A 21,962-nucleotide genomic window follows, 5' to 3' on the forward strand; every position below is an offset into this window, starting at 1 on the left:
CTTATTCAAAGGGACATGTGCACTTCTGTGTTCATTAAAACACTACTCACAACAGCCAAATTATGAAAACAACTTAGGGGCCCAAGGACCAATGAGTGGATAAGGACGTAGTTTACATATGTAGTGGAATACGGCTCGGCTTTCTATTTGTGACAAGGAAGGAGCTGGAGGGGATGGTGCTAAATGAAACAAACAGAAGAGGAAGACAAATATCAGATGATTTCACCTGCATGTGGAATAGAGAACAAAGGAACAGACACAACTAAGCCAACACAAACTCTAGAAATTGACTGCACAATTGAGGCTACCAGAGGGTGAGGGTGGGTTCTCTGTAGCAAATGGCAAAGGGGCCAAACCCATCATTGGCATTTTAGTGGTAGTATGGTAATATCTATCTGAGGTTTGATTCTCTACCCTAAATCTATAGAGTTGTAGAAAAACTCTACAACTAGAGTTGTTAGTGTGAAAAAATAACATAAAATAAAAGAACTTAAAAAAAAAAAAAGCCTTTCAAGAGTCTGTGAAGGGACCTCCCAGTGGCACAAGGGGTTAAGTTCCAGCATTATGAAGCTATTGGCAGCCACTGCAGCTCAAGTTCTATCCCCAGCCCCAGAGGTGACCCAGATGACATAGCAGACACCTCCTGTCTCACCTGCTGCTCCCCTCAGCAGTGTATTTCAGTCAGTCTTCTTGTTCTGCTCCCCACTTTAGTGAGTCTTCTTACCTACCAGCACTTCTGGTCTGCACCCCAGCTCTGGTATGTGCAAATGAACAATCTTTAAAAAAATAAAAATACTCAAAAGTCTGTGAAGATCTGGTTGCTGCAGCTGTGACTAGAGTAAGAGACGAGCAAAGAGAACTTAAATCAATTCTTTAGAAGTGTCTCTCTCAGTTCTTAAGGGAGACATTTTTTCTATGCGGGGATCTAACAATAATATCATAGAATTGGAAGTTGAGGCTCCTGCATGGACATTTTGTGGTCCTTAAGTGAACAGGTAAAGAACAGAACTGCCATTCTGAGGAAGTGCTATTGATTATGCAGGGAAAATTTAGTTGTTCTACACAATTTGAACAAGGAGGACCAGGTGCGAAGTTCTGGGGAATTATTTAGTTGCCATGTTCCTGTCATATAATAAATGTTAACAAAGGTGACACCAATGAGGATGCAAATTCTTTAAGAATGAGGCTTGGCATTGTACTACTATGTAATGAACTCCAGGTAAGATGGCAGACAAGGGAAACATGGAATAGATAACATAAGATGGAGCTATAAATGTTAGCTCTGGCTTTCAGGGCTAGACTGTAGGGTAAGAGCTGGAATTTAGGCAACAATCTGATGTTTGTGCACAATGGCAAAGAGGATGGTGGTAGCGGGGTGCTATTAAAGATTCCCTAGAGAACTAATGAGGTAGTGTCCCTCATTAGTTACGGGATATGGGATATGGATGGGATATGGGATATGGACCTGGGCTTCCTTTCAATCTTGGCCTCAGGAAGAATTAAACATGATCCTGGAGTTCACCGTTTCTCTTATTCCAGTCCTTCCTATATGGCTGCATCATAGAGATATGATCCTTGTTAACTGCAGGTTTCTCTATACCTACGGAATTGGGTTGTAGTGAGAGATACTGCCACCCTGTGTTCTCGCTAAAATATATGTCTTTGATGGTGGTACTCAGTTCAAAGACCACCAATGGCTTCTTGTTTCTCAATAGGATAAAACCTTCTCCACAAAAGCTATTAATATTTTAGGACATTGACAGTGTTCCCTTGCTTGTTTTTATGAGTTCTCACCCATCATCCTTCCCAAAGGACATTTCTGAAAATGTCAACTCTATTTCCTGTCCATTCATGAACATGTTGTGATTAAGCATCCACATAAGAGCTTCTCTCCATCTCCACCTTGACCCAAAGTATAGTTACATATGGTCGGTGACTAATCACCGCTCTAGTGACAATCTGTCCTAGAGAGGTCCTGGGTAATTGCCTTTTTCTTTTTTAAGATTTATTTATTTATGCATACAGAACTGGGGTACAGGCCAGAGGTGCAAGATCTTCTCTCCATATCCACCTTGACTCAGAGTATAGTTAAATGTGGTCAGTGACTAATCACTTACTGCTCCAGTAACAATCTGTCCTAGAGAGGTCCTGGGTAATTGTTTTGTCTTTTTTTTTTTCTTCAAGATTTATTTATTTATGCATACAGAACTGGGGTACAGGCCAGAGGTGCAGGGGGAGTGAGAGGCTTTACCAGAGACAGAGTGGAGAGCAGAACAGGCAGATCGACCAAGTACACTGCTGAGGGGAGCAGCGGGCAGACAGGATCGGTCTGCTGCACCATGTGGGTTAGCTCCCTGGCCGGGGATCAAACTCACACTGAAGCGGCTGCAGCCAGCCTCCTTGCATTGCTGTGCATTAACCCATTGCGCCACCATGGTGGGTCCCAATTGTTTTGTCTTTAATGAGTTCCTCCAGGATCTGAACTCCTGTGGGATCCAGGGTCCCTCAGGTCCAGGGATGTGAGAAGGATGCTGCCGATGCAGGCAAGGATTGCAGAGGCTGTTAGACACGTAGTCAGTGAATAAAGGGGAGCAGGGCCTTGAGTTACGGGTGTGGAGCTGCCTGAGACACGTGGGTAAGTTGGGCAGAGGGCGAGTGAACGGGTCTTTCGGGATCCTTCCCACCTGAGGCTCTTAATGCCCCAGATGGAGAGCTTTTCAGCTATGTCCCTTCTCTTCTCAGCTCTTTGCCTCCCAAGACTTTTGCACATTCTAGAAATATTTTAAAGAATGTTCATGAGTGATAATCTTGTTATCACTGGTATCATTCATACATGTAGTTGACTTGTAGTGTGTCCTTACAAGATTGTATAAGTCATTTGTAACAGTTGCTCTTCAGCTAGACTTTTATGAAACAGTGGGGCCCTTGTTTTATTCCAGACTCACCTGGAGCTTCAAAAAAATGGTGCAGGGGCTTCCTCTCAGAGACTGTGTTTGAATTCATCTGTGGGGAGGGGCCACATCACCTTTACTTCTAAAAGCATCATCTATCTTTCAACTGAATGTCTTGTCTGTGGGTCACAGCTTGGACATTTATTGGTGCTAATGAAAAATGTCAGCGCTAGCCTCTGAGTCAGTCAGTGTCTTGCCAAAACTCCTGTGTGATTTGCATGGACATTAAATTTAGGAGTACTGCCTCAGGTGACTCCTCAGTGGAGCCCCACCTGAGAATGACTGACTTAGCGAGGGGAAGAAGAGAGACTTCCCGCATCACTGAGGCAGCTTCTGCAAGTGCTGTCTCAGGGCTGTGATCTCTCATCATAAGCTCGATCTCAGATATGGTCCCACTCATTTACCAGGGAGTAACCCAGGGGATGCCAGGAGTCTGATTTTCCCTAGATGTTTCTTTTCACTGTAATGCCAGTGGCTAAAGTTCAAGACTAAATTCTACTAATGTGAGTGGACTTGACAACATTAGCAGGAGAAAATCCCAGCACATGGGCTCAGTTGTGTCTTCTTAATGAAGGAGCTTCCTCCCCTTTCAGCTTTTCTCTTTTTATCAACAATGATACACCATGGGTGTAGTAATCAGGGTTCTTGGGAAACACAGTCAATAGGTACAATATCTGTGTTTTTCTCTGTCTGTCTAAGTAATGTCCCCATGTATATACTTATACCTAGAGGTATCTATCTCGACGATCTGTATGATCTATGTTAGTAAAAAGAGTAATGTATCTGAAATACTCTAGTATTTTCCATGAGTTCAAATTCAAATTCTAACATCCTCTAATAAAATGGCAACAGTGCAAAATGATCAAGGGTAATGAGCATTTATTAGGAGTGGTGGCTTTAGCTTACCAGCAATGCTGCTGTTTTTAAGGTTGGAGGAATTCATATCCCAGCTGAAAGGCCATAAGTATTGGGGAGACCTCAGTTTGTCCAAGCATTGTGGCAGGCTGGTGCTCCTGCAGTCATGAGGACAGATGGGGCCTCTCCTGGAGTGTGTTCACCGTCAGAGGGGCAGCTGTAAAGAAATAACCCCAGGACACTGACGACAGGGCAGAGGTTTAGCTGAGTAAGTGACATGTAATAAGCCTGAAGGATACACAGGGGCCAGTCACATGAAGAGGGAGCAGGGTCGCAGGTGTTAGGCTGAGGTCAGCAAGTGTCAAAGGCTGGAGGGAAGAACTATGACTTCTTTTCCCTTACAGTTTTGGAGGTCACAGGAGGAGCACAGATTTGGTTGGACAGCCATATTGCAGTGACCATTCTCCTGTCCATCTTTTTCCTCTTCTTCTTCGGAGGTGCCATGTTCTTCATTCATTCACCTGACTGAATGTAGGGTGACAGCATGTTCAGTCATGGCTGAGATTCGGAACACACAATTCATCTTCTTGATTATTGTGACCTTTTAATAAAGTCATCAGGTATTGATCTGATGTCTTTAGAAGGTACGACATACAGAATGTATTTATTGTAGTTAAGTATCATATTCAGCAGTAGCTATTGAGTTTTCCATTTATTGGCTTAGTTCAAAATCCAGAAGACTGAACACATTACTGGTGTTTACTTTTTTCTTTGAGGTGGTTTTCCTACAGCTTTAAAACAACCAGTATTCACATGAAAAAATTTTCCAACCATTATGATTTCAGACTTCTATGGTGATTATTCTAATACACATTTTATTTTGGGACACACACATATGTGTGTGTGTGTGTGTATTTTATATCTTATATCTATATATCTATATCTATATAGATATCTTATCCTTGTTTTCATTGCAAAGAGGTGTATTTCATGATAGTTTATTTTCCCCTACCACCTTCCCTTGACCCAGCTCTCCTCCACCCCTTCAGAGTTGTGACTTTTTAGGTGTAGCACTTCGGGGAAGGGATGTGAGTGTCATTATGCAGCTGGGGAAGCTGCGGAGGTAGGCAAGGTGTGGGCATGAAACTCCTTCTGTGTTCCTGAGGAAATTTTTCCTTCACTTCCAAGCAATGTGAATCTGTGAAGATTTAAGGGAAAAAGATGATTAAGTTTTCATCTTAGGTTGCTGCAGTGGAAAGATTAAAGGGGAGTGAGCAGGGAGCCAAGGGGATGAAGTAAGAGGCTGTTTCCATAATGCAGACAAGGTAATGTCAACTTGGCTGGGCAAAGGCAGTTGAGATGAGGAATGGAGGGATGAGAAGAGAATTGGGTGGCAAAATCTATTGGGTAGGTTGATATTTTGGATGCTGCTGATGAGTGAAAGGAAATAATAGAAAAAACTCTCAGCTGTATGCCCTGTGTACCTGGGTCCCCTTTGCTGAGATTGGGTGACATTATGAGTTTCTTTTGGATCTTTGGAGCTTAAATGCAAGGTTAAAATATAGCCAAGAATTAAACCACAAAGCAATTGATTATTTACTTTATAGGTAAGAGATTTGTCTACAGTCAATAAAAGCCATTGGAGTAGGTGAGTGTTTCTTGGGACTTCTGTAGAATGATGAAAGTGTTTTGGGAAAAGCCCCCAAGATTATCAACAAGTCTGATATCACCAAAGCAGAAGCTGCTTCTAGTTCCTGAGGATAGGTAGCCAGGCAGGCGTGGAAGGCCACTGTTTGTACCTCAGAAGCAAACAGATCAGAGCATTTCAGAAAGGATGGGATATAATGTGTTAATCAGAAGTGAAAAAAAATTAAAGCATTTCCAGTTATGTATTCTATTATAGAGTCTTAGAGTCTACAGACTGTAATTTCCAGGGTGGGAGTGATACAAAGTGCTCTTACAGAGTGCTTGACAGAATTATAGAAATAGCATCACTTTTTATGCAGGTTTTAATAGACTCTATTGTTTCTTCCTAAAGATACCAGACACACAGCATGACAGGAGAGAATCAGACAGTCATCACTGAGTTCCTCCTCCTGGGCTTACCCATCAGGCCAGAGCAGCAGAACCTGTTCTGTGCCTTGTTCCTAGCCATGTACCTTACCACCATCTTGGGGAACCTCCTCATCATCATCCTCATTCGCCTGGACTCTCACCTCCACACGCCCATGTATATGTTTCTCAGCAATTTGTCCTTCTCTGACCTCTGCTTCTCCTCCGTCACGATGCCCAAGTTGCTCCAGAACATGCAGAGCCGGGTCCCTTCCATTCCCTATGCCGGCTGTCTGACCCAAATGTACTTCTTCCTGTTTTTTGGAGACCTGGAGAGCTTCCTCCTGGTGGCCATGGCCTATGACCGCTACGTGGCCATCTGCTTCCCTCTGCACTACACCTCTATCATGAGCCCCAGGCTCTGTGTGGCCCTGGTGGCACTGTCCTGGGTGGTGACCGCATTCCACGCCATGTTGCACACTCTGCTCATGGCCAGATTGTGGTTTTGTGCGGACAATGTGATCCCCCACTTTTTCTGTGACATGTCTGCTCTGCTGAAGCTGTCCTGCTCGGACACGCGTGTTAACGAGCTGGTGATCTTCATCATGGGGGGCCTCATTCTCGTCGTTCCATTCCTACTTATCATCACGTCCTACGCGCGAATCGTGTCCTCCATCCTGCGGGTCCCTTCTGCCAGGGGGATCCGCAAGGCTTTCTCCACCTGCGGCTCCCACCTCTCTGTGGTGTCGCTGTTCTATGGAACAGTCATTGGGCTTTATTTAATCCCTTCATCTAATAATTCCACTGTTAAGGAGACTGTCATGGCAATGATGTACACTGTGGTAACCCCCATGCTGAACCCATTTATCTACAGCCTGAGGAACAGAGACATGAAAGGTGCCTTGGGAAGAGTCTTCTGCAAAAAGAAAATTCTCTCCCATTCATAAATTAAACTTGAGATTTTTTACCTATTTTTACCCAGTAGATGAATTATTATTAGATCATTATTGCAGATTTCCCCCTCTTAAAAAGTCATGTGGCTTAGATGTCCACTAGAAGATATGTAATGAAGCTTCATAGTGGAGGGGTCTTGGTTACCCCTAGGCAAGTTGTTCCTCTTTGCCTTTCCCAGGGAATTCTGGAAAAGCATAATTAGGAGACACTGTTTTAAATTATTTTTATGCTTTACATTTTTAAACTAATTTATTACAGACTACCTTTCTTTAGCTAGAATTCCATTATAACCGTGGTAGTATTTCTTTCTTTTTTTAATATAATAATTTATTTTTACATCATTTTGTACATCATTTTTTTTTTCATCTCATTTGTAATCCCCGTGGGTTTCCCATCACCAAGTCACCCATGTGCCATCACCATAGTCCAGTGCACTTCTTGTAGTATTTCTAAATAGTTTCGTTTTTGATTCTTAGGTCAATACTAGATACAATCCAAACATTTCAGCCTATAACATTCCTCTAAATGTCTCCTATTTACCTCTTCTTGAAACTTTTGTTTTCCCACTATGATTTATGTTTGTGTTTACCTTGTGTTTTCTGACAGTCCTTATTGCTTTTTCCTTACCCTCTTGCTACAAAAGTACATGTTGTCTATATCTGAGAATAGCTACTAGCCAGGAGTCCTAAAGTTAAATTTCCTAGGGATAAGAAAAGATCCCAGAGGCTGGTAAGCAAGTTCAGCATTTAAGGGGGATTCTTTTCAACTTGGTGCTTTGGGCTTCATAAAAGAACTTTCTATTTGTTTTTATCTACCTTCATGACAATTCCAAGGAGGTAGAGAAGATTTTTTCACCATTCCATGGATTGAGAATATTCAATGACTTGTCACGTCACATAGTGTGTCCATTGCTGAATCTGTGTGAAATTTGAGACTCCGTGATTGTATTATTCTTCTTATTTTTTCCTACTACCAAATGAAGGCAAGCAGCCAAAGCAACAGCAGTGACAATAGCAGTCCACCTGCCTGTTCTGCTCCCCACTATGGTGAGTCCTCTCTGCACCTCTGGCCTAGACTCCAGTTCTTACATGTATAAATTAATAAAAACTAAATCTTAAATAAGAAAAAAAAAAAGGCCCGAGAACTCTCTGTTCCAAGGCCAGTAGTCACCCAGTGTCGCCAGCAGGCTCGAGGGTCAGTGCAGGTCAAACAACCTGCTACTGAGGTGTGGGACCCAGCAGCTGTTTGCATAGTTGAAAACTCCTTGGGGGAAGCAGTGTGGGTAGTACCTGGCATGCTAGTTGGTGAGCAATACAAGAGTCAAATCCTTTGATAGGATTAAGGATTGGGAGGTTTGTGACTCCCATTACCCTGCAACCCAGGGAACGGGAGTGTGTTCTCATCCAGAGAAGGCTGCAGCCCCAATATGGGCAGGTTGTAACACATCATATTAAGTAAATAAGCTTTTGTTTTACTCTAAGCTTTGATCAAGAATTGCTATTGATGTTTTTTCAAGGGCTTTTGTAGCTGCTGAGTTAATCCTAATTTTCTTGTTGGATTTATGTGATTTCAAATATGAAAAACTTAGATTATTGGTGATTTAGACTTGATTTTCATATCCAGTTCCATAGGTAAGATTTATAAGATTTATTCTTCATGTCTCCTCCCCACCCTCCATTTTTCAGTAAATTACATAGCTTTCTATTTAATTTTAGGTTCTGGAAAACTTATGGAGAATCTGGAGATTATTTCTTGAATGCTTGAAAAATCCAGAAAACTTCTTGGCCCAAGAGTTGAAAAATTATAGTTTATATAGTCTGCACAAATTTTAAGTGTACAGCTTGCTGATTTTTACACCCATGTAATCACTGCACAGATCAAGGTATAAAACATATATCCGCCCAGAAATTTCCCTTGTGTTCTCTCCTAGTCAGTGTGCATGCACATAGGTGCACAGGGGACCGCATCAGAGAGTAGATTTCCCAGCTCGTGCACCTCACGTAGGGAGAATGATCTAGCACTGTGCTTTTTTCACTCAAAAAAAAATGTTTTTGAGGTTTGTCCGTTTCATTATTTAAATCATCCTAGTTCATTTAAAAGAATGGCAATAAGTCAGGTCTGTCACTGAAATGAATACGCCTCGATTTGTTACGCATCCTCCTGCTGATGGGTGTTTGGGTCCCTCAGTGTCAGCAGCTGTGGTTAAGGCATCTGTGGAAAATCCCATTAAACTACCTTCTGTGGACATCTGTATTCATTTATTTGGGGGGATTTCAGGAATAAAATTCCTGGATTATAAGATAAGTTGAATGTTAAACATTTAAAAAATTGTAGTTTGTGAAGTGATTTTACTTTTTTACATCCTGACCAGCACTGTAAGAAAGTGCTAGTTGCTTCACATCCTTGGTACATTGATATTGTGATTCTTTTTCATTTTAACCATTTTAGTATTTCTCTGATGAGTAAGTCAAGCATCTTTTTACATTTTTTTTGCTTATGTACTAAATTATTTGACATCATTTTTCCTGTTTTCATATTTGTTGCCTAAATTCATATTTCATTTTTTCTACTTATTAAAGATTTTAATGGTCTATTCAGATACCATGTATACTACTGAACCAAGTTCTGCAGTTTGTCTCATTCAGATTTTCAATTTATTTGAGTTTTTAAATTTTGCTTTTATGATTTTATCCTTTTCTTATTCTTAATGTTTGACCTTTGATAATTAGATTGGCCAATTTTTATTCAGTCGAACTTTTGAAAAAAACTAACTTTTGTGTTTTCCAGTTTGTTAATATATACCTTTAACTTTATTGATCGCTTAATCCTGTGTGTTTGAATTTTGAACATTCTTTTCCTATGTGCTTTTATCCTAATAGTTTGTTCACTCATTTTCATTTTTTCTACTAAGAAGGCAAAAACTTCCTCTGCCCTCAAGGACATATCTTTCTGGTTAGCTGGGAAGAAGTTTCACGTCATCTCCCAATTCTGGCAAAGACATTAAATTTTTTTTTTCTGTTTCATTTTTTTTAAGTTTTATTTATTTATGCATACAGAACTGGGGTACAGGCCAGAGGTGCAGGGGCGGTGAGAGGCTTCACCAGAGACAGAGGGGGGAGCAGAACAGGCAGATCGACGAAGTACACTGCTGAGGGGAGCAGTGGTCCGGTCAGGAGAGGTCTGGCGCGCCATGTGGTCACCTCCAGGGCAGGGGATTGAATTCATGCTGAAGTGGCTTTAGCTTCTTAGTGCTAAAGCCACCAGATAGGGCCTGTTTACTTTTTTTTTTTTTTTTAAACGTTACCTCTTTTTATTGAATTGATATCTTTTCCCCACCACTATCCCTGGTGCCTCCTTGGCCCTTTCTTCCTCCCCCTTCCTCCTAACCTCAGAAACATTACTTATTAGCACCTGCTAGTTTTTTAAAGTATTGCTTTGTTGAATCATTTGCAATGTGTATGTCCAATATTTTTCTTTGTCATTCTGATTTACTACCCTCAAACTCCTTCCACTTTGCAACAAAGCAACTTTTTCTAAGTCTGAATAATATTCAGTGGTGTGGATAGACAGCAGCTTCTTGATCTAATCCCTTATCAATGGGCAAGGTCCTCACACTGAGCCTCAGGGTTTTGTAAATAAAAACTAGAAAATGTGTGGACTATTTTGCTTTCCTGCACATCTCTCTCCTAAGGCAATGAGCACGAAGCTGACTGTGAACTTCAGTAATGAGGAGAAGTGAAATGTACCCCTGCACCTCTGGCCTCTACCCCAGTTCTGTAAGCATAAATAAATAAATCTTTAAAAAAATATTTAGTTCCATTGTTTTTTTTTTTTTACCCTAATTACATTGACTACCACTTCAAGAACAGCAAGTAATAATATTGTTCCTAATGAGAGTTTAGATGTAGTGTGAGACTCTGCTTTTTGTCCCCCAACCAGCGAGGTGAGGGGGTAATAGAATTTTCCATATAGTTTTGTATTGGGGGCTATAGTGAGTTCCCTACTAGTTGGGAAGGACTCTGGCAGAGGCCGTTTGCAGAAGAGCCTATCACTACATACAGCAGCTGCTTCATGGCGTCACGGCGGTGCTGGTCTGGGAACGTGTCGGATGTGCCACCTCGGCTCCCACGCACAGACATGCAGCTTGCCGGTCAAGCAGGGCCACGCAGCGCTCGAGAGCTCTTATGTTGGTGGAAAGCAGATAGTGTGTCTCCGGAGGCAGAGTAAGGTATGAGGAGTTTCTGAGCAATGGTTGAGGTTAGATCCCAAGCCAGATGGAAGCTATGACTGAGTGCAAGGGAATCAGTAGTAACAGAGGTCCCTGAGAAGGCCTCAGCATCCCCTCAAAAGAAAAATCATGTATTGGGCCTCCCTGGTGGTGCAAGAAGTTAAGTCTCAGCACTATGAAGTTATCCGAAGCCCCTGCAGCGAGTTTGATCCCCAGCCAGGGAGCTGACCCACATGGAGCAGCAGACCTCTCTAGTCTCACCAGCTGCACCCCCCAGCAGTGTATTTTAGTAGAGCTGCCTGTCTGCTCCCCACTTTGTCTCTGGTGAATCCTTTTACCCTCCCACCTCTGGCTTGTACCCCAGCTCTTGTATGCATAAACAAGTAAATTAAATAATTTTTTAAAAATCATGTATTGTTTAGCTAAGAGCTGTCAAGTTCCATCAACAGTGACATTTTAGAGGTTCCTCAAATCAAAATGATATGTAGGCTTGAAAGTTTAGAGAAAGTGTGAAGTCAACACAAAATGAATGAATGAAGAAATAAGAATAGGTAGTTAAATTGAAAACCTAGAAACAAAATAATAATAGTAATTTAAATGTTGGTTCTTACTGTAATACTGTAATAATAATACTGTAACAGATAAAATTTTGGCATGTACAACAAGAATAAAAAGATAAAAAGTATAAACGGCCCTTCCTGGTGGCGCAGCGGGTTAAAGCACAGCACTGAGAAGCTAACGCCACTTCCACATGAGTTCAATTTCCGCCTGCCCTGTAGGTGACCACATGGCACAGCAGACCTCTCCTGACCCGCCTGCTGCTCCCTTCAGCAGTGTACTTCGTCGATCTGCCTGTTCTGCTCCACACTCTGTCTCTGGTGAAGCCTCTCACTGCCCCTGCACCTCTGGCCTGTACCCCAGTTCTGTATGCACAAATAAATAAATCTTTTAAAAAAAAAGTATAAAGAACTCTAGGAGTATAAGAGAATATTAACAGCTAAAAAATCCCAGTTTAAAACCATGTGAATACTACATAAAAATGTGGGCAAAATTATATTTTAGATATACATGTTACTAGTATTTGCTCAATATGGTGAAAAAAATTTGATTAGACTACAAATCTTTGAAGATAATGTCTTATTTTACTAATTTTAATCAAGATTGTTTGATTTCTCTATGTTGTTTTTTCCTCTTAGGTAATGAGAATAATAATGGTAACTTCCTCCTGTAATTTTGTAAAGTTTAAATGAGATAGACAGGACAGTGATGGATATATAATAATTCGTCACCAAATGTTGCCTTTTATTATTTTTATAAAGGTAGTATCACTATACCTTTATAATAATAAAACATCAGGAAAGTTAGGGAATGTTAAACCAGAGCATTCCCTGCATGAAATTCTTTATCATGAAATTAAAAATGAGGAAGTTCTCCTTGTAAGTTCTTTTTGTAGTGATATTTTACGGAAAAGGGCAACTTCAGAATATATAGAGAACACTATGTCACAAAATGATAGACAACACACAGACAAAGAGGGAGAGAGAACACTGAATTGATCCCTGGGTGGCAGAGGAAGTTGGATTGCGGTGGTCAATTTTACCTTAAAATTTATCTTTATCTGTACTTTTGAATTCTTACCATAAAGATAGCAGCTATAGTATTTAGGGAATAGAATAAATTTTTTTTAACATACTTCAGTAACTAGATCTTTAGTGAAGTTTCCGCAAAAGGAGTCCGCAAAAGATGGGGGCTGCCGCACACCCCAAAACCATCTCCTTAAAACCCTCCTTAGACCCCTCCTCTTCTCAGCATCCCTCTGTCCCCCCATGGCTGCTGGTTATCCCCTTCTGACCCCCTTTCCATAAGCTACAAGAATCATTTGCTACGTTTTCATTTCCAGAACTTAAAAGCGCACTCTTCCAAACATTCAGACAATCCACGAAGGAATCCAGCTTATTGCTATGTATCTATTTCTAGGAAAAAACACAGATTTCGCTTAAGGTCTAATTTTTAATTTCACAAGAAGTAAGAGACGGAAGCATCAACATTGCTAGTGCTTGCAAAACAAACCGAGCAGAAAAACAAAACAAAAAAATCAACAAAACAAACAAAAAAGGGGAGGGCGGTGAACCACTGTTGAACCGCCAGTGAATCCAGACCGCCCGTCACAGCTCTTGGGCTGCAGCCTTCCATCTAAACCCCCTTTTCAGGGCACCCTTGACCTCTTTGTTGCGGAGACTGTAGATGAAGGGGTTCAGCGTGGGCGTGACCACCGCATAGACCACGCTGGCCAGGCGGTCGTACTTGGCCGAGTAGGCAGACGACGGCCGGAAATAGACAGACAGCACCGAGCCGAAGAAGAGCGACACCACCACCAAGTGGGCCCCGCAGGTGGAGAAGGCGCGGCGCCGGCCCCCCGCCGACTGCACGCCCAGCACGGTGACGAGGATGTGCGTGTAGGAGAGGGACACGAGGAGCAGCGGGGTCAGCACCACGGCCAGGCCCTCGGTGAAGATGGCCGTCTCTGCGGCTGTCGTGTCCGACGTGGCGAGGCTCAGCATCACTGTCATGTCACAAAAGAAGTGGCGCACAGAGGCAGCGGGCGGGTAGGAGAGCGCGGAGATGAGCAGCGTGTGGAGCAGCGAGTGCAGGTGGGCCAAGACCCAGGAGGCGGCCACCAGCGCCGCGCAGCGCCGAGGCGTCATGATGGTGCCATAGTGCAGGGGCCGGCAGACCGCCACCGCGCGGTCGTAGGACATGGCTGCCAGGAGGTAGCTCTCGGTGATGCCCAGGGCCACAAAGAAGTACATCTGGGCAAAGCATCCCTCGAAGGACACCGCCTGGCCTGGGTGGAGCAGGCCGATCAGCAGTCTGGGGACCGTGACGGTGGTGAAGCAGATGTCCACCAGACTCAGGTGACCCAAGAAGTAATACATGGGGGCCTGCAGGGCCCCGTCGGTCCTCACCACGGCCACCATGCTCAGGTTGCCCAGGCCGTTGAGCAGGTAGACGCTAAGGAAGAGCAGGAACAACAGCGGGTGCACGTCTGTGCCGTCCATGAGACCCAGGAGCAGGAACTCTGGCGCCGACGTGAGGTTGCCCAGGGCCATGGGATGCCTGCACAGGCGTGGGTGCTGCGGGGAGACGGGCGGCCGACCTGAATTCTAGCACCTCTAGGTGGACTTCTGCATGTTGGGGTAATATTTGGAGTTTCTGCCTGCTGATAGGACTCGCAGATCACTTTGCTCACCCAATAGCAGCCATTTTTACGTGGAAAATGAATCTCAGAAAGGTGTTTTAGGTTAGTAGGTAGGCTCAAGCTTTAGAGCAATTCAGATCTGATTTGATTTCTGGTTCTCCCACTCAGGTAGTATGACCACTCAGAGTTTTATTTTACTCTTTCCATGAGAAAATTACTAATAGCTACCTCTGGAGTTGGTAGTGAGGATAAAGTAGGTAATAAGCTTAAAATGCTTAGCACAGTGCTCCCACATAGTAAGTACTGTTTATGTACCCAAACTGTACACCTATCCACAAACTACTAACTACCCACATCATCATTTTACTCGGTCAAACTAGTTGGGGTGAAGTTGGGACCCAGGTCATTTGAATACCCGATGGGTATACCAGTTTCTTCACAAAACACACTATCACATTTGCAGTCATTTGTTCACCACATATTACGTGCTAGCTCAGAAATGGGCAACCGTTTTCTACAAAGGATCACATAGTAAGTATTTTAAACTTGTAGATCATTTAGTTTGTTGCAACCACTGTCTTTGTAGGGGGAAAACATCCAACAATGTGTAAATGAACCGCTATGGCTCTTTTCAATAAAACTTTATTTATAAAACAGTTGGGGGGCCAGATTTGGCCTATGTGACAGAGTTTGCTGACTCCAGTGCCCTTAGGTAGTGTAGGGAACAAGGAGTTAGGGGGATGAGTGAGTCTTAATTTCTGCCCACAAATTGTTTGACAAGTCAGCTTGCAAAATATTTCATCCTCTACTAATTTTAAGAAACAAGTGGAAGACAATTATTCTGCAAGGAGGAATTTGGAAAGAATTGAAAGGAATGGGATTTGGACCAGGTCTAGGAGAACTAATAGTATTTCACTTAGCAGGATATGATGGGAGGGAGAGAGCGTTCCAGAGAGCTGAAGAGCCTGTGCATTGGTGGTAGGGAGGCATGAGACGAAGATGGTAGAACAGCTACTTGTGATACGGGACAAGTTTTGTCTTTGCTCTGACCTCAGCTGATGGAAAACATCAGTATCTCAATTAATCAAGTGACTTCAATGATATCAGAAACAAAGCACTCATTCCTCCCCTCCCCATCCAACTTCTTCCTTAAAATTCTGTTTCCTGGCCCTCCCTGGTGGCGCAGCGGGTTAAAGCACAGCACTGAGAATCTGAAGCCACTTCCGCATGAGTTCGATTCCCGCCTGCTGCCTGCCCCGGAGGAGACCACATGGCGAGCCAGACCTCTCCTGACCCGCCCGCTGCTCCCCTCAGCAGTGTACTTCGTCAATCTGCCTGTTCTGCTCCCCACTCTGTCTCTGGTGAAGCCTCTCACCGTCCCTGAGCCTCTGGCCTGTACCCCAGTTCTGTATGAATAAATAAATAAATCTTTAAAAAAAAAATTCTGTTTCCTCTCATTGCTCCAATGTTTCAAGAAATGTTACTAGTCTAACCTATTTCTGCTTTCCTAGGAAAGGGGATGAGACTTTGCTGAGATCCCAGAGATTGGATTAAGTCAGCTCCTAGCAAGGATGCTTCTTATAGGAAGAGCTGCATCCCACCATCTTGTGTGATGTATACAGAATTTACCCCCCAAATATTTGTTGAATGCTGCTTACAAAAGAGCAATGAGTGAAAACAGAAAGAAAGGGGAAGGGAGAGTGAAAGAGAGGAGATGATGGGCAAAGTGCATGTCCACTCCTGTCATTTCCCAGCGAAGCCCCAGACATATCCTTTTTCAGTTTCCTGCATTTCAGTTGATATCCGCCCATTGGCTGTCCCAGGAAAATCATCAGCATTTGACAGCTAACCCTTGTCCCAGTGTGGAGCTGCAGTGTTGCAGAGCCCAACTTGGTAAAGTGTGATCCTAGTTTAGAAGAATGAGTGGGAGATAACCAGATAGAGACTTGGGGGTGGTAAACACACCTGAGGATAGGTGGGGGTGCAGAGAGAAGGTGAAGGCAGAGGCAGATGCTTTACAAAGTGGCAAGAGCTAAATGGCCCTTCCCTCTCTACCAATGTAAGGCAGAGTGGACGTGGGATGAGGAGGGAGCTAGGACTCATGGCCAGAAGGCAGGTGAGGACCGCTGTATGGGTTCTCTCACCTGAAGGCAGCATGCTAGGCTTCAACACATTCCACCGAGCCTGCAGAGGGGTCTGCCTCCTGGCCAGAGGTCTCCAGGCTTGTCGTCCATCGATGCCCAGAGACTTCAATGTATTTCCTGAGAGCTGTCACAGCGGCCTTTTGAGGGAAAGGAAGCCAGAGCTATGAGTCCTAGTTCTTCCCCTGTGCTCTGCTGTGCCTCCAGGCTGCTTGTTGCCCACTTGCTCCAGCACAAACCACCCAGGCTGGCCTCCAAGGCGTCCAACATGGCTCCCCGTAGTCTTCTCTACCTTCTCACCAACTTCTTTGGAGGCGTCCCCTCCCCCACCCAGCCAGGTCAGTCTGGCTGCTGTCTCTTGATTTCACCTTGCTCACATGCCTGTCCCACACTGCCGCTGCCTGACAGCTTCCTACCTTAGCCTAACACTGACCCCCAGCGCTGCCAGTTCCAGGAAGCCTATCTTCTTTCTAGATTTCTCCAGCCCACATGAATGCCTCTTCTACTATCGTTACTGTGTTACACATTTGTAACTTGCTGGTGTTTGTCATCTGGCTGGTGTTAAAGTGATCCCCCCCCACCCCCCCCACCCCCGCTCTGCTGCTCACCTTCCCACTTGGCTAATGAGCCTTTGCAGGACAAGTATGAGCTGACTGTTCCCATTACTGTGAGATCAGCACAGGGTTTTGTTTCATTAACTCTCCCGTCAGCCAGGGAGGACTCCACAGAGCACGTGGCATTTGAGTAGGACCAGCTTGAAGGACAAGACGTTAACTAGACAGATAAGAGTAGAAGGGAATTCTAGAATGCACTGAGGAAACGACATGAGAGGTACCAGAAGAGTTACTTAACTTCTTTGAGGTCGTATGCCATTAGTGTATAAAGCAAAGAGTGTCAAAGTAATGTCAAAGTCAGTTTCTGTCCCATCCAGCCCCTAGACATTAAAAGAGCGAGAAATACTGACTGTCCTAGATGCCTAGCAGAGTACTGGGTCCCCTGGATGTTGAGCTGCTATTGTTGACGCAGATTCCCCTGCTGAGGTCCAGGTACGGCAGGTGTCTGCTTTGAAATGGGTAGGGAGGATCTGTTTGAGGTCATGAAATGAGGCAGTGATACTTAGGCTCCAGAACCAGAAACCCTAACTCCCAGGTACCTTGCTGCCCTAAACCCCGTGCATAGATGTCCACCCTTGTAGCAGACTCTCAGATGTCATCAAGACACCTGACAACAGACGCGCCCTGATGTTTCCAGATGCAGACACATGCCAGAGACATATGTCTGCTTACTAGGTTGGGAAAATACACATCTGGGCACACACAAACCCTGCTTCCAATCACTGATACACACTCACAGACACATACACAGATCTGCTCATAGGAAAACTGTGGACATACATGCCACATAGGCTTGAAGCCCCACACAGATCCCTATTCACATGCAGTGACATAATGTGGCCTCCATGATCCCCCAGGCACCTTGAGACTCTTGCCTGAGTGCACACAAACCCCTGCTCTCGTCTCAGGTTCCTGTCTGCCTCTACAGAGTGGGCAGCAGGCGATGGACAGCAAGGGAAACCATTACCGTCCTCAGCGATCTCAGTCCTGCAAGGTCCTAGGTAATTCTTCCAGCCCAGTCTCTCGCTGGCAGTGCAGCTTCTTCTCTCACTGGCATATAAGTGGCTTCCTCCCCTTTCCAACTTCCATCTGCCAACATCTCAATCATCTGAACACCTTACTCAGCACTCTTTCCTGCTGTATATATTCTGTGCCAGGCAGAACTGGAGCTCCAGGCAAGGAGGGCACTCAGAGCTGCATAAAGCATGGTCGAAGGGCCGGCTTTCCTACCTTGGCATTGGTCTAGTGGAAGTGATTCTAAGATGTCATCTCACCCAACCCTAAAGTCTCAGAAGGGAAGCCCGGGTCAGGGGACACTGTGCCAGCAGGTGTACAGTGACTTGGGGAGACAGCCTGGGTTTATCCAGGACTTGGATCCTACCTATGGTTCCATCCACTTTCCTGGCTGCTTCTCATTTATCTTTCCCCAGACACTTGATTCCCACACCTTGCCTTACTCCCATTGATTATACTGCTCTGCCTGACAACGTACCTGCGAGCTGGACTCTGTCCTCTACATCACATACTGAGAGGTTGATCTGCTTCAGCCTGGGATAGTTAAGGTAGGTATCCCCCAAGAGGAAGGTGTATCTCAGCAGACAGAGGTATGACGAGAGAAGGTCACCCACTAATTAATTAACCAGAAAACTCCTTGGGGAACACTGGTGGCCTCTGCACTGCTGGCCCCTTGAGGACCCCTTGGGCTTCCCTGGCTTCCCTTCACCCCGTGAGATAGACTGAGTGGGACTGAAGAAACAAAGGGCCTGGGGACCAGAATTAGGATGGACGCTCCTCAGTGTGGTGACTCCCGGTAATGGCCGCCATGTTCAGAGGAGACTATTCTTCCTCTGCCACCTTCTAGGGGGCAATTGCAACATCACCCCTAATTCTGTGATCTCACTGGGATTCCTTTGCTCAGCTCTTTCTTCTGATCCTGCAGTGAGAACAGTGAAGTAGGACTGGGGTTGTAGATCCCCACTTTACCAACATAGATCCCAGAGGTATTTCCACAAGCCCTGTGCTCACCTGACTCATAAGTCAGGGAAGAGAAAGGGGCTGGAGTTGCTGGCGGATTTACCCCAGATAGCAGGACTGGGGTATCTGTGTGGCGCTGCTGCTGCTGGACTAGAGGGTTGCTGACTTTTGTTGCCCCAGAGCCAGGTTGGGGATGTCAGCCCCGCCCAGCCCAGCTGGGATTTCTGCTCCTTGTTCTGAAGTCTTCTGACTGTCCTGCTCTTACTGACCTTGTGAAGTAACCCTCCTAAATGTTGAGGGCTGACCTAATTCCAGGCTGGAGGGGTTTCTCTGAGGGTGGGCTTTCTCTCATCTGCCCTCCACCTGGTGTGCCTTACTGCTTATGGATCTGGTAGCCACTTCCCAGGGGATGAACAGCTTCAGCTTGACTATTCACTCATTTGAGAACATTGCACAGGCAGTGTCTGTGGGGTGCTGGCTCTGAGGACATCAGGAAAGTCTGGGAATGTGTGAGGTATTCAGGCTCCAACTAGCTGTGGGACCCTAGGCGAGCCGGTTGTCCCCTCTGGGTCTCAGCTGATCTACTGAGAAAGGTGAACTGACTGACAGAGGCTAATGCGTCCTTCACGTTGGAGGATGGAGCATCCTGAACAGGGTGCCCTCCACAGTGAACGTGCATGTTGAGCAACTTGGGAACAGGCAGTTACAAAGCTGGGCAACAAGTGCCCCAGGGGGGTTGGAATAGAAGCTGTGCCTGTGGCTTGGGTGTTCAGGGAGCACCTCTGGGAGGAAGTGGGGTTTTAACGGAACAGAAGAACGGGAGAACGTGGGTGTGTGGGAGGACAGTGTGGGCAAAGGCAAGGTCACTGGGGGGCACAGATTAAGCAGAAGAGATTAAAGGAAATACACAGGAAGAAAAAGGCAGCTGGGACCCAAGTTTCCTGCAGGGGAGAAGTCCATGTGTCTACTTCCCTGGGGGCTCTGGGGTCATCTTGCCTTTACTAGTTGTGAGACCTTGGGGATGTTACTGATATATTCTGTACCTCTGTTTCACCTGTAAAATGGGAAAATAAGGGCACTGGAGGACCAGATGGGTTAATGGGCATAAAGCCCTTAGAACAGTGCCTCACAGCATCAGCACCAGATCCAGGCTTTTTCCTATCATCAGTCCTTTACTGTTCCTACTGTGTGCTAAGTGTCTTAGGGTTGCTCTATTTTTCATTCTCTTGTCCTGGATTTTTTTTTTTTTTTTTTAAAGAAGAAGCCACTTTGAATCTCTCCATTCCCCTGATAAACATGGGATGACTGTCAGTGAACTGTAAGGGGGCATGTTACTAATAGCTGTTGCAAAAAGATTTGGGAATACTATTGCCCTAAGAGTATCATGCTGTTACAGCATGTGGTTGTGTTTAATGTGTTCTTGTTGTTAGCAAAGCTAAATACCACCACATGCTTAGTGTTATACTATGGAAATATGGTTACTGTGGAATGATGGCAGGAACTCAAAACAATGAGATCACTTGCCAGAGACTTGCTAGCTGCAAATCCCTCAGGCATGCTTTTCTTTCCAAAATTTTTATGGTGGTAAAATACATGTATCATAAAATTTACCCTCTTAACCACTATAAAGCATATATGATAGTGGTATTCAGTACTGCTTTCCTTATTACATTTTTCTTAAAAGTAAAAAATGTTCATATTTTCCCCCTTACTTAACATGTTTGAATGTTTTCCCTATTCTAATATATACTTGTTAAGACAATGAAAAATACAGAGATGTATGAAGAAAAGCTCCCATGGCTTTTCCCTATTATCTACCTCTATAAGAGAGCATGTTGACAGCTGTGTTCTATACCTTTTACCTACCTACCTACTTACCAACCTGATGGCATGTACTGGGCCTTGTACCTGAATCATACATAATAAGCTATAAAACAAGACAGTTAACAAGGAAGCAAAGAATCACAAAGAAAAAAATAATTATAAATTAAAAATAAAAATTAACAGGCAACTGTAAATCTGAGACATTCTGCAGGGAGGCGGAGTGAGCAGGGTCACTACAGGGGTGGGAAGAGCACAGGGGACTGTGGTGATGGTGCATGGGTGAACTGGTGGTGGGAATTTCGTGGGGATTACACCCGGGAGGCGAAAGCATGCATTGTATAAAAATGAAGAATGATGTAAAAAATATATAAAATAAACAAAAAGTTAATATTTATGCTTTTTCTTTAGTACAAATCATTTAAAATTAGTTTTATTAGTCTTTTAGCACAGACAAATGTCTATAACTCTCAGACAAATGAAGAAGCACATGATAAATACCAAGTTTCACCATTTTAGTTTTAGCTGACTTGGCAGAATAATTTCCAAAGATGAACCATGCCATATGAACACAAAAAGAAAAATACATGTCTATATGTCTCTATATCTTTATCATTTATGTCTACATTGTTATATCTCTATATATCTATTAGATGGCAATGTAATCCATGGGGCTAGAACAGAGTCAGTCGAGCTGATCTGGTAGAACACAGCAGACCAGAATTCCTCATCAGGAGAGAGGGGGCCTGCTCTGAGATGGCTCAGAGGCTTTGCCAGTTTGTTAGGGTGGAAGAAACTGGAAATTCATGTAAGAATTCTGCTGTTTAATATCTGTTTTGTGTTATATATTTATATTTTAAAGATTTATTTATTCATATAGAACTGGGGTACAGGCCAGAGGTGCAAGGGTGGTGAGAGGCTTCACCAGAGACAGAGTGGGGAGCAGAACAGGCAGATAGACGAAGTACACTGCTGAGTGGAGCAGTGGGCTGTTCAGGAGAGGTCTGCCGCACCAAGTGGGTCACCTCCAGGGCACGGATCAAACTCACACTGAAGTGGCTGTGGCCAGCTTGCAGTGCTGCATCCTAACCCCTTGTGTCACCATGGAGGGCCTGCATATTGTTTTTTAAAATTAAATAGAAATAAATTTAATACAAATATTTTTATTAATTA

The 21,962-nt window shown here is 44.2% G+C and overlaps 2 protein-coding genes across 2 annotated transcripts; one reads left to right on the forward strand and one right to left on the reverse strand.

The window, feature by feature from the left end:
- The first annotated feature begins 5,860 nt into the window (after positions 1 to 5,860).
- On the forward strand, positions 5,861 to 6,805 carry LOC101630674 (olfactory receptor-like protein DTMT). Its single transcript, XM_004685128.1, has one exon. It carries the CDS (start codon positions 5,861 to 5,863, stop codon positions 6,803 to 6,805), a length of 945 nt encoding a protein of 314 aa, XP_004685185.1.
- A 6,400-nt stretch (positions 6,806 to 13,205) lies between these two features.
- On the reverse strand, positions 13,206 to 14,150 carry LOC101630897 (olfactory receptor 1L6-like). Its single transcript, XM_004685129.1, has one exon. The coding sequence runs from the start codon at positions 14,148 to 14,150 to the stop codon at positions 13,206 to 13,208; it is 945 nt and encodes a 314-aa protein (XP_004685186.1).
- Between the last annotated feature and the right edge of the window lie 7,812 nt (positions 14,151 to 21,962).

This window comes from Condylura cristata, unplaced genomic scaffold, assembly GCF_000260355.1.
Source record: "Condylura cristata isolate star-nosed mole 26May11 unplaced genomic scaffold, ConCri1.0 scaffold00017, whole genome shotgun sequence".
Taxonomy (NCBI): domain Eukaryota; kingdom Metazoa; phylum Chordata; class Mammalia; order Eulipotyphla; family Talpidae; genus Condylura; species Condylura cristata.

Coding starts and splice junctions, on each gene's coding strand:
- LOC101630674 (XM_004685128.1), top strand. CDS start 5,861: ATGACAGGAGAGAATCAGACAGTCATCACTGAGTTCCTCCTCCTGGGC.
- LOC101630897 (XM_004685129.1), bottom strand. CDS start 14,150: ATGGCCCTGGGCAACCTCACGTCGGCGCCAGAGTTCCTGCTCCTGGGT.